General features: G+C 42.2%; 1 protein-coding gene across 1 annotated transcript in view; it reads left to right on the top strand.

Annotated features, from left to right (window-relative positions):
- Positions 1-14,324, top strand: part of LOC138838984 (ubiquitin conjugation factor E4 A-like) — a 39,266-nt gene that overhangs the window by 6,088 nt on the left and 18,854 nt on the right. The window contains exons 3-10 of the mRNA XM_070038584.1: positions 3,671-3,844; positions 4,747-4,859; positions 6,937-7,089; positions 8,302-8,461; positions 8,991-9,193; positions 9,419-9,610; positions 10,773-11,106; positions 12,787-12,907. Of these exons, the coding sequence (XP_069894685.1) occupies positions 3,671-3,844; positions 4,747-4,859; positions 6,937-7,089; positions 8,302-8,461; positions 8,991-9,193; positions 9,419-9,610; positions 10,773-11,106; positions 12,787-12,907 (1,450 nt within the window). The remainder of the gene's footprint in view (positions 1-3,670; positions 3,845-4,746; positions 4,860-6,936; positions 7,090-8,301; positions 8,462-8,990; positions 9,194-9,418; positions 9,611-10,772; positions 11,107-12,786; positions 12,908-14,324) is intronic.

The raw sequence follows: 14,324 nt of genomic DNA on the forward strand, positions 1-14,324 counted from the left end.
TTTTGGGGGGGGGGAGGGGTCTGGTCGAGGGGCCTGAACTCTGGGCCTGGGCCCTATCCCTCAGCTCTTCAGCTCAAGGCTAGTGCTCTACCACTTGAGCCACAGAGCCACTTCTAGCTTTTTTTTTTTTTTGCTTATGTGGTGCTGAGGAATCAAACCCAGGGCCTCATGCATGCAAGGCAAGCGCTCTACCACTGAGCCACCTTCCCAGCCCTCACTTAGTGATTTTTAAGTTAATTATCTTGTTAACATAGGTGAGTATAGGTGTGAAAAACATTCTGCATGCAGTTGTAGAAAGCAGATGTCAAAGGAACAATGATGAAAGCTTTGCTATCTGACAAAAGAGATTTATTCCTAAGCATAGCATTTCAGAGGTCCTCTTGGAGGAAGTGTTTATTTCATTTTGCTGCATTCCCTCTTGTAGCTTACTGCTGCTAGAAGTGACTTCTAAGATCCTAATGTGTAGCTTTAATATGAAAAGGAGAGCCGGGCGCTGGTGGCTCACGCCTGTAATCCTAGCTACTCAGGAGGCTGAGATCTGAGGATCGCGGTTCAAAGCCAGCCCGGGCACGAGAGACCGGGAGACTCCTATCTCCAATAAACCACCAGAAAACCGGAAGTGGCACTGTAGCTCAAGTGGTAGAGCGCTTGCCTTGAGCTGAAGAGCTGAGGGACAGCGCCCAGGCCCACGACCAACCAAAAAAAAAAAGAAAGAAAAAGAAAAGAAAAACTTCTCTCGATAACTAATCCTCATCTGGGATCACATTTAAGATCAAATCCACCTTCCTCTTAACAAGTCACAGACTAAAAGAATTAGGCTGACGGTTGTCATACATATTAATCCTGAGGACATTCACAATCATTCAGACTAGAAATTGATCCCTTTTTCCAGTTTCCAAAAGGAATAATTATGGGTTGTAGTTGTGGTTTATTTTTTTATTTTTATTTTTTTTTAATTTTTTTATTGTAGAGATACTATACAGAGGGTTACAGTTACATGAGTGAGGTAATGAGTACACTTCCACTTCCTCTTGAACATTGTTACCCCCTCCATTGTTTTCCCCCTACCATCCCCTCCCTCCCTCCCTTCCCCAAGGTTCTTTTTTTTTTTTATCGTGATTAAGTGATTACTTAATTTCCGGAAATTCACAGTATTGTGGAATAATGATGCTCATTTAAAGTCATAAGTTCATTCTAACTTTCCTGGAGCAAATTGTCTATCACAGTCTGTAATATATAACGGTGCTCATATGTTATATACCATATATGTGATCAGCAGCATGGGGATATTTAGTAGTGGTTCAATCAGATGAGTGGGAGTTCTTTGTTTCTTAAGTCCTGTTAGTTTTGTCATATCACCTAACATTTTGGATTCATCATCCACTTATCAGGGAGACCATATACTGTTTGTCTCTTCGTTCTTGGCTTACCTCGCTCAACATGATTCCTTCTAGCTCCATCCATTTCCCTGCAAATGCCATTATTTTGTCATTTCTAATGGCTGCATAATATTCCATTGTGTATAGATACCACAATTTTTGGATCCATTCATCTGTGGTGGGGCATCTAGGTTGTTTCCATATCCTAGCTATTGCGAACAGTGCTGCAATAAACATGGAGGTGCATGTGTCTTTGTATATTGGTTCCTGTTGTTCAGGGTAGATGCCTAGAAGTGGTATGACTGGGTCGTAAGGGAGGTCAATCTTTAGCTTTCTAAGGACCCTCCAGACTGCTTTCCAAAGTGGTTGTATGAGTGTACATTCCCACCAGCAGTGTAATAGGTTTATTTTTTTTTTAAGTGAAATATTTGGATTTTTTTCCTTTATTTCCGAGAAACATTTAGAGGCACAGTTCAGCTGTAGCCTTGCTTTGTGGTTAGAATTTAATAAAAAAGGAGGTAAAGTCAAGGAAAACATATGGTAGAGAGAATGACAGATGAAGCCAGAGGAAAATAAATGCAGTGCTGACCCTGGCCCTGGCTGTGAGCTTACAGAAGGCTGGTCAAGTTGAGTGTATTGCAAGCACCAGCAGTGGGAACAAGGCACATGTCTTCCTGTTACTATTTTGGCAGCTCACGCATCATCTTTGGTTGTTTACTCTGTTTATCATGCCACCAGATCCAGCCTGTTTGCCACCAGCTGTTAATACTTTGCCATGACCTTTGCCTCCCATACTGAGCTTCGTTTTACTAAACCCACCACTCCAAAGCCACTCTTACTTCTGGGAGTTTTGCCTGGACTTTCAGAATAACCATTCTGTCACCAGAGTGGTCAGAAAGGCACATAGAAATTCACATTTGGCTTGTAGTAAATAGAACAACTTTTACAGTCACAACATTTTGAGAGACAATGAAGATTCAATTAATAAAAAAGTAAACTAGGGAGGAAAAAAGAGGAACAAAAGATGTGACAAACAACTTAAACCTAGTCTCACTAATCATAGAGAATTGTTCATTCATACACTAGTTAGATCATTTCTTTTCTATGAGCTTTATAAGATTCATGGGGAGGCACATAAGTCAGAGAATCTCTAAGGGCAACTTGGTAGTATGTATTAATGCTCTAAATATTTGAGCTCTTTCAGCCAGCAATTTCTGCTTCCCTGAATTTATCCTTTAGAAATAGTCATATAAGTGGGAAAAGCAAACAATGAGATCAGTTAAAATAGTCTTTTTTCTTTTTTTTTTTTTGTTTGTTTGTTGGTTGTGGGGCTTGAACTCTGGGCTTGGGCACTGTCCCTCAGCTCTTCAGCTCAAGGCTACCACTTGAGCTACAGTGCCACTTCCAGTTTTCTGGTGGTTTATTGGAGATAAGAGTTTCACGGGGGCTGGGAAGGTGGCTCAGTGGTAGAGGGCTTGCCTTGCATGCCTGAGACCCTGGGTTCAATTCCTCAGCACCACATAATAAAAAAGCTGGAAGTGGTGCTGTGGCTCAAGTGGTAGAGCGCTAGCCTTGAGTTGAAGAGCTGAGGGACAGCACCCAGGCCCAGAGTTCAGGCCCCACAACCGGACCCAAAAAAAAAAAAAAAAAAAAAAAAAGAGTTTCACGGACTTTCCTGCCCAGGCTGGCTTTGAACCACGATCCTCAGATCTCAGCCTCCTGAGTAGCTGGGATTACAGGCGTGAGCCACTGGCGCCTGGCTTAAAATTGTCTTAAAGGTAGAGGAGGGCATAAGGAAGAGTGGAGAGGGTGAAGTTGAAGGAGTACATTGTATGCATATATATAAATATGATACTATGGAAACCCTCCTTGTACAGCTAATATATGCTAATAAAGTATCTTCAATATTTATACAAGTGAACAAAGAGTTACATCCAATTTATTATTATATAAATCATTAAAAAACTGAAAAATCCTAGTGTTGATCAGTTAATAACAAACATGGAATTTAAGTAGCTACTTAAATCACACAGTATGTGCAAAAAACCCAACACAAAATTGAACTACTTCAGCATAGGGATGGAAATGGGGAAAGTAAGAAAGATTAATGAGAGTGTGGTAAAAGTTATAGCCAGGGATTTCAGAATCCTATATTTGATTTACCTGACCATTAATTAGATTAGTTTGTTTTACATCGAAACTTATTCTCAGCATTTGTCATTGTGGTCAGTACACTTGATTCTCTCTACAAGAAGGAAATGTAATGTCTAATAGCTTACCTTTTCTGACAGATGAACTCCCAGCTAGCCCAGATGACTCGGATAATAGTGTGTCAGAGAGCCTGGATGAATTTGATTACTCTGTGGCTGAGATCAGCCGCTCGTTCCGATCACATCAAGAAATATGTGAACAACTCAACATCAATCACATGATCCAGAGGATCTTCCTCATTACTCTGGACAACAGTGAGTCATAGGCGTATAGCCAATCTATTGATTATTCTACCCTTCTGCTTGGACTTGGGTTTGAACTTAGTCTAGAGACTCTTGGCACTTAGAAACCTGTTGCATCCAATGGTGAAACAAATCTAGTCCACTGAACTCCCGGGAACACAGGGTCTGTATTTCAGTAAAGCTCTTGGTATGACCTGAAAATAGATCTAAAACTCTAGTCATGTTTGATACCCACTGGCCATATAAATTACTGACTTTTACTACTTAAAAACAAAGTGAAAACAATAGCCAAGCCCATTTTCTTCTTAGAGTGGAGCCTGAAGGGGTATCAGTGTGTTTTTCTTCTGTGCCATATCATAATTAAACCCCAAAATTAGTACTGATCTCTACAGTTTACTTAAAAAAAACAAAAAACAAACAAACAAAAACAACCCTGGGGTTTGAACTTAGGTACTCTATCATTTGAGCATGCCCACCCCTTTTGCTTTTAGTTACTTTTCAGCTTTTTGCCCTTGCCAGCCTTGGGCCACAGTCCTCCATTTATGTCTCCTTCATAGCTGGGAATAGATGTACACTACCACACCCAAATCATGGGAATTACTCTTCAAATGTCATGAATGACCATAACAAAACCTGTGTTTTTAAGTTGGGTGTTGGGGCTATATGCTGCTTTGTGAATCAAGGTCCCTGTAATCATACCTGAGCAAAGAGAAATTCTGTCAAGATCAGTTGTCTAGACTTGGGTACAGTTGTGACCATTTATAGTCCTAGCTACTGGGAAGACTAAGGATCACTTGAGCTTTAAGGAACTCAAGGCCATCCTAGACAACATAGCAAGGCTTTGTATGTAAAACAAGACCTGCACAAAACCAGGAGCATCATCCTTAACCTGTCAGATTAAAACTGTTTCCCAGGTGATCCAAGCTTGAAAAGTGGCAATGGGATCCCCAGCCGTTGTGTGTATTTGGAAGAAATGGCATTGGAGCTGGAAGATCAAGACTGGCTTGATATGAGCAATATTGAACAGGTACCATTCTTATATTTCTATCATGTCCTCAGTAAAAAACAAGCCATGCAGCTGAATCCTCTTCACTGCCCTCCAACCATGATCTCAATTACCCTCATCTCTACCATCATTTACAGTGATCCTCTCTTACAGTCTCCTTGTCTACTCTGGCCATATGTCCAAATCTACCTGTTATTTAAGAACCATTTAAAAGGCCATCAAAGCTTGCCAGATAAAAATTATTGCTCTTTCCTCCAAGTGTCTCACTATCGTGATCTCTTATAGGAATCAACACTTTCTATCTCATGTCTGGCCTTTCTACATAGCTCTCTTATCTCTCCCTACTAAGCTCTTAAATTCTTTAGGACTACTGCCATTTTTGTTGTTGTTGCTTATATACTTTCAGAAATCAAAACAGGCCTGGCACTGGTGGCTCAGGCCTGCAGTCTTAGCTAGTAGGGAGGCTGAGATCTGAGGATCATGATTCAAAGCCACCGGGACAAGAAATTCCATGAGACTCTTATCTCCAATTAACCACCCGAAAACTGGAAGTGATACTGTGGCTCAAAGTGGTAGAGCAGAAAAGCTCAGGGACTGTACCTGAGTTCAAGCTCCTCACCCAAAAAGAAAGGAAGGAAGGAAGGAAGGGAGAGGGAGAGGAGGGGAGAGAAAAGAAATCAAATCAAAAAAATACTGTATTAGTAAAAAGTTTGTTTTGTCCCCAGTGTCCATGATACATTGGCTCCATTGTTTTGGACTGTGGAAAGATAATACATCACAATGGGAGAATGTAGTAAAGTAAATCACTTATATTACTAGACAAGGAAGACCACAGTCCTTTCAAGGGATCACCTCTGATGACTTAAGGACCTTCCAGAAGGGAGGAGTTGGGGAAGTGGGGAGGGAAGGGATGGTAGGGGAAAAACAAAGGTGGGGTTAACAATGCTCAATAGGAAATATACTCATTACCTTATTCATGTAACTGTAACCCCTCTGTACAGTGTCTTTACAATAAAAAATATATCTATTAGGGCTAGGAATGAGGCTTAGTGGTAGAGCACTTGCCTTTTATGCATGAAGCCCTGGGTTCAATTTCTCAGTACCACATAAACAGAAACAGCTGGAAGTGGCACTGTGGCTCAATGGTAGAGTGCTAGCCTTGAGCAAAAGAAGCTCAGGGAGAGTGCCCAAGTGCTGAGTTGAAGCCCCAGGACTGGCAAAAAAAAAAAAAAAAAAAAAGGACCTTCCACTAGGCCCAGGTCTTGATTTCCACCACTTTCCAATCGCACCACACTGGCCTTTGGAGGACATTGCACTGCACTCTTCAGACACCTGGTGCACACTACAGGAATGAAAGTTGATAGTCAGGTTTAGAGTAGGCAGAAACAGGAAGATTCAAAGCCAGCTTAGGCAAAGTTAACAAAGTCCTATCTCAAAAACAAAATAAAGGATTGGCTCAAGTGATAAGAGTGCTGTCTACCGTTGCAAGGCCTTGGGTTCAATCAGTATTATAGGCGAAGAAAATAGCAGGAAAAGATACTTGACAACTTGGGAGTTTAACTTTACACATGTAAGAGAGCTTTTATAAACCCAATAATCACACAAAATAATAAATTTCATACATAAACCACTGATTCTCAGTGCCAGTCAAGTAATCTTTTAATGCCTACTCTGTGGTGAGGCTATACCACACAGTTTTTGGTTTGGTTTGGTTTGGTCATAGGGCTTGAACTCAGGGCCTGGGTGCTGTACCTGACTTCTTTTGCTCAAGGCTAGCGCTCTGCCACTTTGAGCCATACCTCCACTTCGAGTTTTCTGGTGGTTAATTGGAGATGAGTCTCATGGACTTCGCTGCCCCAGCTGGCTTTGAACCACAATCCTCAGATCTCAGACTTCTGAGTAGCTAGGCTTATAGGAGTGAGCCACCGGTGCCCAATGCACAATTTTCTTTATAAAGTTATTTTCTAATATTTTTCCCTTCCCTGTAAATCAAGTCTATGATTCTTAGAATAACCCATATCAAAATTACTTTTTTACCTCTTAGTTCTAAAGGTTAATTTTGCAATAGTATAGTGTTTTTATTTGTTTTTCTTAATAGGCCATCTTTGCTCGGTTATTACTTCAAGATCCAGGAAACCACTTGATTAACATGACTTCTTCTACAACATTAAATCTCTCTGCTGATCGAGATGCAGGGGAAAGGCACATCTTTCGTTACCTTTACTCCTGCTTCCAAAGAGCTAAGGAAGAGGTAAAGGAATAATCCCTATTAAATACTATATTGTCCCTTGGATGTGACCAAATTGGCATGTAACTGAATTGGATCACTGTACGTGTATGTGATACTATATACATTTATCCTCCTCACGGTGTGGAACTGGGTATTAGAGGCACTCTAAACTGACTTCTAAAGATGTGATCCTATTTCTGTGGCTTGGAGTCCATCTCAGCTAACCTCCTGCCTCCTATTCATATTCTTTTTCTATCCTCCCTCTCCCTCTCCTGCCAGTCCTGGGGCTTGAACTCAGCACTTTGGCACTGTCCCTGTGCTGCTTTTGCTCAAGGCTACTATTCTACCACTTGAGCCACAGTGCCACTTCCGGCCTTTTCTGCCTATGTAGTACTGAGGAATTGAACCCAGGGCTTCATGCATGCTAGGCAAGCTCTCTACCTCTAAGCCACAATCCCAGCCCCTCCTATTCTCTCCTTAAACCACTTTAGAAATCACCCCATTAAGCTGGGCTGGTGGCTCTCACCTGTAATCCTAGCTACTCAGGAGATCGAGACCTAAGGGTTGCATTTCAAAGCTAGTCTGGGCCGAACAGTCTGTGAGACTCTTATCTCCAATTAACCACCCCCAAAACAGAAATGGAGCTGTGGCTCAGAGTGGTAGAGCACTGTCCTTGAGCACAAAAGCTCAGGGACAGCATCCAGGCTTGGGTTGAAGCCCCAGGAGCAATTAAAAAAAAAACACTTATTTTTAAAATATAACTTTAATTTTTTTGTTTTTGTTTTTGTTTTTTTGGTCAGATATGGGGCTTGAACTCTGGGCCTGGGCACTGTTCCTCAGCTCTTCATCTCAAGGCTAGCACTCTACCACTTGAGCCACAGCACCACTTGCAGCTTTTTCTGTTTATGTGGTGCTGAGGAATCAAACCCAGGGCCTCATGCCTGCATGTCAAGCACTCTACCACTGAACCACCTTCCCAGCCCTAAAATATTTTTAAAAGATCTGATTAAACCATTTACACTACAAGTATAGAGTAGGCTAAGCTTGGCACTTCCAGTCTAGAATTTCAACAAGTGATTTCTTAAGCCAAAGAATGAATCTGTTGTAAATTTTCAAGCATCTGCAAGAAACCAGTATTGTTTTGGGACATCTTGTCTTTCCCATTGTTTGTTGTGTCGACCCTTGTTCTGGTCCTAGAAGGTGTACTCTTCCCTGTCTTCATGTTGTTTGCAGATTACCAAAGTTCCAGAGAATCTGTTGCCCTTTGCAGTGCAGTGTAGGAACCTCACTGTGTCTAATACCCGAACGGTTCTTCTCACCCCAGAGATCTATGTTGACCAAAACATCCATGAGCAACTGATAGATTTGATGTTAGAAGCCATCCAAGGAGCCCGTGAGTACATAAGATCTTTCCAAATTTCAAATTCCTCTTCATTTCATTAGAAAGTTTCAGAGCCATTATGGTTATGGTATAAATAAAGGAGGACAGCTCACATATCTTGATCTTTGACTTAAATACCAAAAATAGGACTAATAGAGCCAGTAAATGGTGCTAGGGCTGTAACTCACCGGTGGTGCAATTTCCTGGGATGCACAAGGTCCTGGCTTTGGTCACCAGCACCTCAAGAAGAAAGGGTGGGGGGAGGAAGTGTGCTAATGTATAAAAATATTCCAGTGGCCTCTTTTTTTTTTCTTTTTTTTTTCTTTGGTCAGTCGTGGGGCCTGAATTCTGGACCTGGGCACTGTCCCTCAGCTCTAGCTAAAGGCTAGTGCTCTACCACTTGAGTGTCAGCCCCACTTCCAGCCTTTTCTGTTTATGTGATGCTGAGGAATCGAACCCAGGGCCTCATGCATGCAAGGCAAGCACTCTACCACTGAGCCACCTTCCCAGCCCCTCCTTTCTCTCTTTTGTCTTGGGTTAGATTTTGAAGATGTAACTGAATTTCTAGAAGAAGTCATTGAAGCATTACTGTTGGATGAGGAAGTTCGAACATTTCCTGAAGTTATGATTCCAGTGTTCGATATTTTATTGAACCGGATAAAAGATCTGGAGCTCTGCCAGATCCTCTTGTATGCATATCTGGATATTCTTCTGTATTTCACTAGGCAAAAGGATATGGCTAAGGTAAGTCTGAAAGTAGTCTATGTTCATTGAACTTGTGACTTAACATTTCATACTTCCGTGCTCCCAGGGCTCAATATCATTACCTACAAAACAAGAGAAAGATGGATTGGTTGTTTTTTATATATACATATACATATATATATACTGAATTCTTGGAGGCCTTGCATCCCTTGCACTTTTATCTTGCCATACAGATGATTAAGGGGAACTTGTCTTGTCTTACAGGTTTTTGTAGAATACATTCAGCCCAAGGACCTTAACAATGGGCAGATGTATCAGAAGACCTTACTGGGAGTCATTCTCAGTATCTCCTGCTTGTTAAAGACTCCGGGTGTGGTAGAAAATCATGGCTACTTCCTGAACCCATCTCGTTCCAGTCCTCAGGAGATCAAAGTGCAGGAGGCCAACATCCATCAGGTGGAACTGTTTCCTAGGGTATCCTAGTCCCAGATTGTAGGTTAAGTCATTTCCTCATGAACCATGTCCAGTTTAGGTTACCTAAGCCTCTTTTGGAAAGCAGATTGGTCTTATTGGCTTTTGCTGTACCAATATAAGGAAAGGCCCTCTTGTGGCATTTGGTAGGAGTACACGGGAATTTGCCTTGGGGTGAAAGCAGGTTATTGCAACTCTTGTCTTGCTCTGTGCGGTAGTACTGCTACGTCCCCTCAACCCCCACATTTCTTACCAAACCATTCTTATCACTTAGCTCCTAAAAGTGTTTGGCTGAGCTTATGAACCTTTTTTTATCTTCTTCTATCTTCCCACCAACTATGCCCTTTCTGCTTGGACCTTTTAACAAAATTTTAATAGAGGCAGACCACCATGAGGCATCTAAGTGGGTAAACTGGGGACATTTTAAGTATCTCATTCACTATTTAATTATCACAACTCTGTCAAGCAGGTGTTGACAAACCATAGCAGTAGCCAAATCCAGCCTGCCACCTGTTTTTGTAAATAAAGTTTTATGGGGCTGGGAAGGTGGCTCAGTGGTAGAGTGCTTGCCTTGCATGCATGAGGCCCTGGGTTCGATTCCTCAGCACCACATAAGCAAAAAGAAAAAAGCCAGAAGTGGTGCTGTGGCTCAAGTGGTAGAGTGCTAGCCTTGAGCTGAAGAGCTGAGGGACAGCGCCCAGGCCCAGAGTTCAGGCCCCATGACCAGGACCCACCCCCCACCCCACCCCACCCCACCCCACCCCTCCCCCGCAAAAAAAAAGTTTTATTGAACAGCCATGTCCATATTGTGTATGGCTTGATTTCATGCTATAACAGTAATGTTGGATAATTGCTGCCAAGACCATGTAACAAGCAGAGCCAGAAAATATTTACTATCTAATGCTTGACAAAAAAAGCTAATGACCCCCTGTTGTCTTCAGTTTAACAGTAGCTTAAAAAAAATTCCTAAGAGCCCATACCTTTTTTTTTAATCCAGTCTGGGGGATGAGGCACAAAGAGAATGAGGGGAAAGATTAGGATTAGCATACTTTCAGAAACTGCCAACTGGTAAAGTTTGAACATCAAAAAAAAAATACTAGGATTGTGAAACTGGAATGTTCTGTGGTTGTATTTTCTGGTTAAACAGTTCATGGCTCAGTTCCATGAAAAGATCTACCAGATGCTGAAGAACTTACTCCAGCTCTCTCCAGAAACCAAGCACTGTATCTTATCCTGGCTTGGAAACTGTTTGCATGCAAATGCAGGCCGCACCAAGATTTGGGCCAATCAGATGCCAGAAATCTTCTTCCAAATGTATGCCTCGGATGCCTTCTTTCTGAATCTGGGTGCTGCTCTTCTGAAGCTATGCCAGCCATTTTGCAAACCCAGATCCTCCCGGCTCCTCACCTTTAATCCCACTTACTGTGCCCTGAAGGAGTTGAATGATGAAGAACGAAAAACTAAAAATGTACACATGAGAGGTAGGGTGGGGAGAAACTGGGCTTCTCAAAGTGTGTGTGTGTGTGTGTGTAAAAAACTAAAGATGTACACATGAGAGATAAGGGGGAACTGGGCTCCTCAAAGTGTGTCTGTGTCTCTTTAAGACAGTTTTGTTTTGCCAGTACTGGGTTTGAACTCCGAGCCACCCCCTACCCCCACTTGCTTGGCTTGCTTGCTCATAGCCACACCTCCAACCTGGCTGGTTATTTTGAAGATGGTACCTTGGGACCTCTTTTGCCCAGGCTGGCTTCAAATCTGAGTCTCTGGATTACCTTCATGAGTAGCTTGGATTACAGGCATAAGCTACCAGCACCAGCAAAGACAGATTTCAAGTGTTATGCTCTAGTGAGACTTCTCTGGATTTGGCAGCTTGAGCATTCATTCACAGATCTTAAAAAACGAGACCTGAAAAGAAGGCAAATATGTTAACAGATAGTTATAATTCGCCTTCTTGCTAAGCTGTAGGAGCACAGAGCCAGAAGTGCATAATCAACTCCTGAGAAGCTGGAGGTTGTCACAGCTAAATCTTGAAAGACAAGTTAGGTTTTACCAGGCAAAAGAGCAAGAGACTCTCTTTATGCAAAGGGAAAAACAAGTGTAAGAAACGCAGACCTGGAAAGTGTTGACTGATGAATGAGGAGCAATTCAGTGTGGCTAGAATGAGAGGGAAATGAGGAATAAGTGGTGAATAGTAAGGAGGAAATGGGTCTGGAGAGGAAGAAGATTGGGACCAGACTGGAAAAAACTTAAACAGTATGCAGAAGTGAAAAGAAAAATGACTTAATGTTTCTACCACTCAGAATGAATTGCTTCCTAATTTTGATGTATCACTTCTACTTTATGACTCTGGTAATTATAAAAGTGATGCGTACCCAGGCACAGGTGGCTCACACTATAATCTTGGCTACTCGGAAGACTGAGATCTGAGGATGTCAGTTCCAAGCCAGCCCACTCAAGAAAGTCCATAACCATCAAAAAGCCAGAGGTGAAGCTGTGGCTCAAGTGGTGAAGTGCTAACCTTAAGCAAAAAAGCTGAGGGGCCGGGTGCTGGTGGCTCACGCCTGTAATCCTAGCTACTCAGGAGGCTGAGATCTGAGGATCGCAGTTCAAAGCCAGCCCGGGCAGGAAAGACCGTGAGACTCCTATCTCCAATAAAACCACCAGAAAACCGGAAGTGGCGCTGTAGCTCAAGTGGTAGAGTGCTCGCCTTGAGCTGAAGAGCTGAGGGACAGCGCCCAGGCCCAGAGTTCAAGCCCCACGACTGACAAAAAAAAAAAAAAACTGAGGGATAGCACCTAGGCCCTGAGTCCAAGCCCTACGACTGGCACACAAAAATAAAAATGATACCTGCTCTAAAGCAAATAAGTACAGAAAAGTACAAAATATATATATGTGGTCAATTGCCTATCAATGAGAAAAATCTATTCCTTTTAAGTTTTGGTGATTGTATCAGTTATACAAAGGGGTCTTAACTATTTCTGTAGACAACAAGAAGCCAAAAAAAAGTAATTAGGTAAGGAAGTAATGTGACAAGATTTATTTTGAAAACAATAAGATTTATTTTGATAGCAATATAGAAGCTGAACAAAAGTAAGGGGAGTTTGGAGACCAAGGTAGATGTCTGTGGCTACCCATTCACCATTCCTTTTAACTTGTTTCAGGCTTGGATAAAGAAACCTGTTTGATCCCAGCTGTACAGGAGCCAAATTTTCCACAGAGCTACAACCTTGTAACAGAGAACCTTGCCCTGACAGAGTACACCTTGTATTTGGGATTTCACAGGTAACTCTTTTGCTATCATTGGAAAAGCAATATTTAGTTGTATTGACAACCAGATTGAAAGTGAGCCTTAGAGACTTACTATAAAGACTTAAACTGGAATCTGGTGGGGAGGGGACAATCAGGCATTTATTTCTTCATGTTTATGTGAATCAAATGAAGGATATGCTAATATTTTCTCGACATTTTAGAAATCATCAAATCATCTTCTGTTTTCATCTAGGAAAATTCAGTTATTTTCCTTTTATAGTTCACTTCCTGCTCATATTTTTATTTTCTACTCATAATTTTTTAAAACTTAAGTTTTAGTTGGGCACTGGTGGCTCACACCTGCTCAGGAGACTTGAGATCTGAGGAACAAGGCTTGAAGCTATCCGGGCAGAAAAGTTTTTTGGTTTTGTCAGTTGTGGGGCTTGAACTCTGGGCCTGGGTGCTATCTCTAAGCTCTTCAACTCAGGGCTAGTACTCTACCACTTGGGCCACAGCACCATTTCTGGTTTTCTGGTGGTTCATTGTAGGTAAGAGAGTCTCTAGGACTTTCCTGCCCAGACTGATTTTGAACGGTGATCCTCAGATCTCAGCCTCCTGAGTAGCTAGGATTATAGGCGTGAGCCACTGGCCCCCGGCTCAGAAAAGTTTTATGAGGCTCTTATCTCCAATTAACCACCAAAAAGATGGAAGTAGAAGCGAGGTGCCAGTGGCTTATGCCAATAATTTTAGCTACTGAGAAGGATGAGATCTGAGAATCGCAGTTTCATGACAGCCCAGGCAGGAAAGTTTTTTTTTTTTTTTTTTTTTTTTTGTCGGCCGTGGGGCTTGAACTCTGGGCCTGGGCGCTGTCCTTCAGCTCTTCAGCTCAAGGCGAGCGCTCTACCACTTGAGCTACAGCACCACTTCCGGTTTTCTGGTGGTTTATTGGAGATAGGAGTCTCACGGTCTCTCCTGCCCGGGCTGGCTTTGAACCGCGATCCTCAGATCTCAGCCTCCTGAGTAGCTAGGATTACAGGCGTGAGCCACCAGCGCCCGGCAGGCAGGAAAGTTTTTGAGACACTTATCTCCAATTAATAACCAGAAAACTGGAAGTGGAGCTATGGTTCAGAGTGGTAGAGCACTATCCTTGAGCATAAAAGTTCAGGGATAGGGCCCAGGCTCTTGAGTTCAAGCCCCACAACCAACCAAAAAAAAAAAAAGGAAGCAGAACTGTAGCTCAAGTGGTAGAGCACTAGCCTTGAGTGGAAAAGCTTATAGACAGCACCTAGGCCCTAAGTTCAAGGCCCAGGACTTAAAAAAAAAAAAAGGTTCTGCTTTGTAGTAAAAGACAAAATTGTCAAACATTAAGACAGTTTTGATATAAGATTTCAATGAGACCAGTACAGCCACACTCTGAAGATCTGTGTACCTACCAGAAAAAGGACTGTAA

This window comes from Dipodomys merriami, unplaced genomic scaffold (genome assembly GCF_024711535.1).
Source record: "Dipodomys merriami isolate MVZ:Mamm:240054 unplaced genomic scaffold, mDipMer1.0.p SCAF_29, whole genome shotgun sequence".
Taxonomy (NCBI): domain Eukaryota; kingdom Metazoa; phylum Chordata; class Mammalia; order Rodentia; family Heteromyidae; genus Dipodomys; species Dipodomys merriami.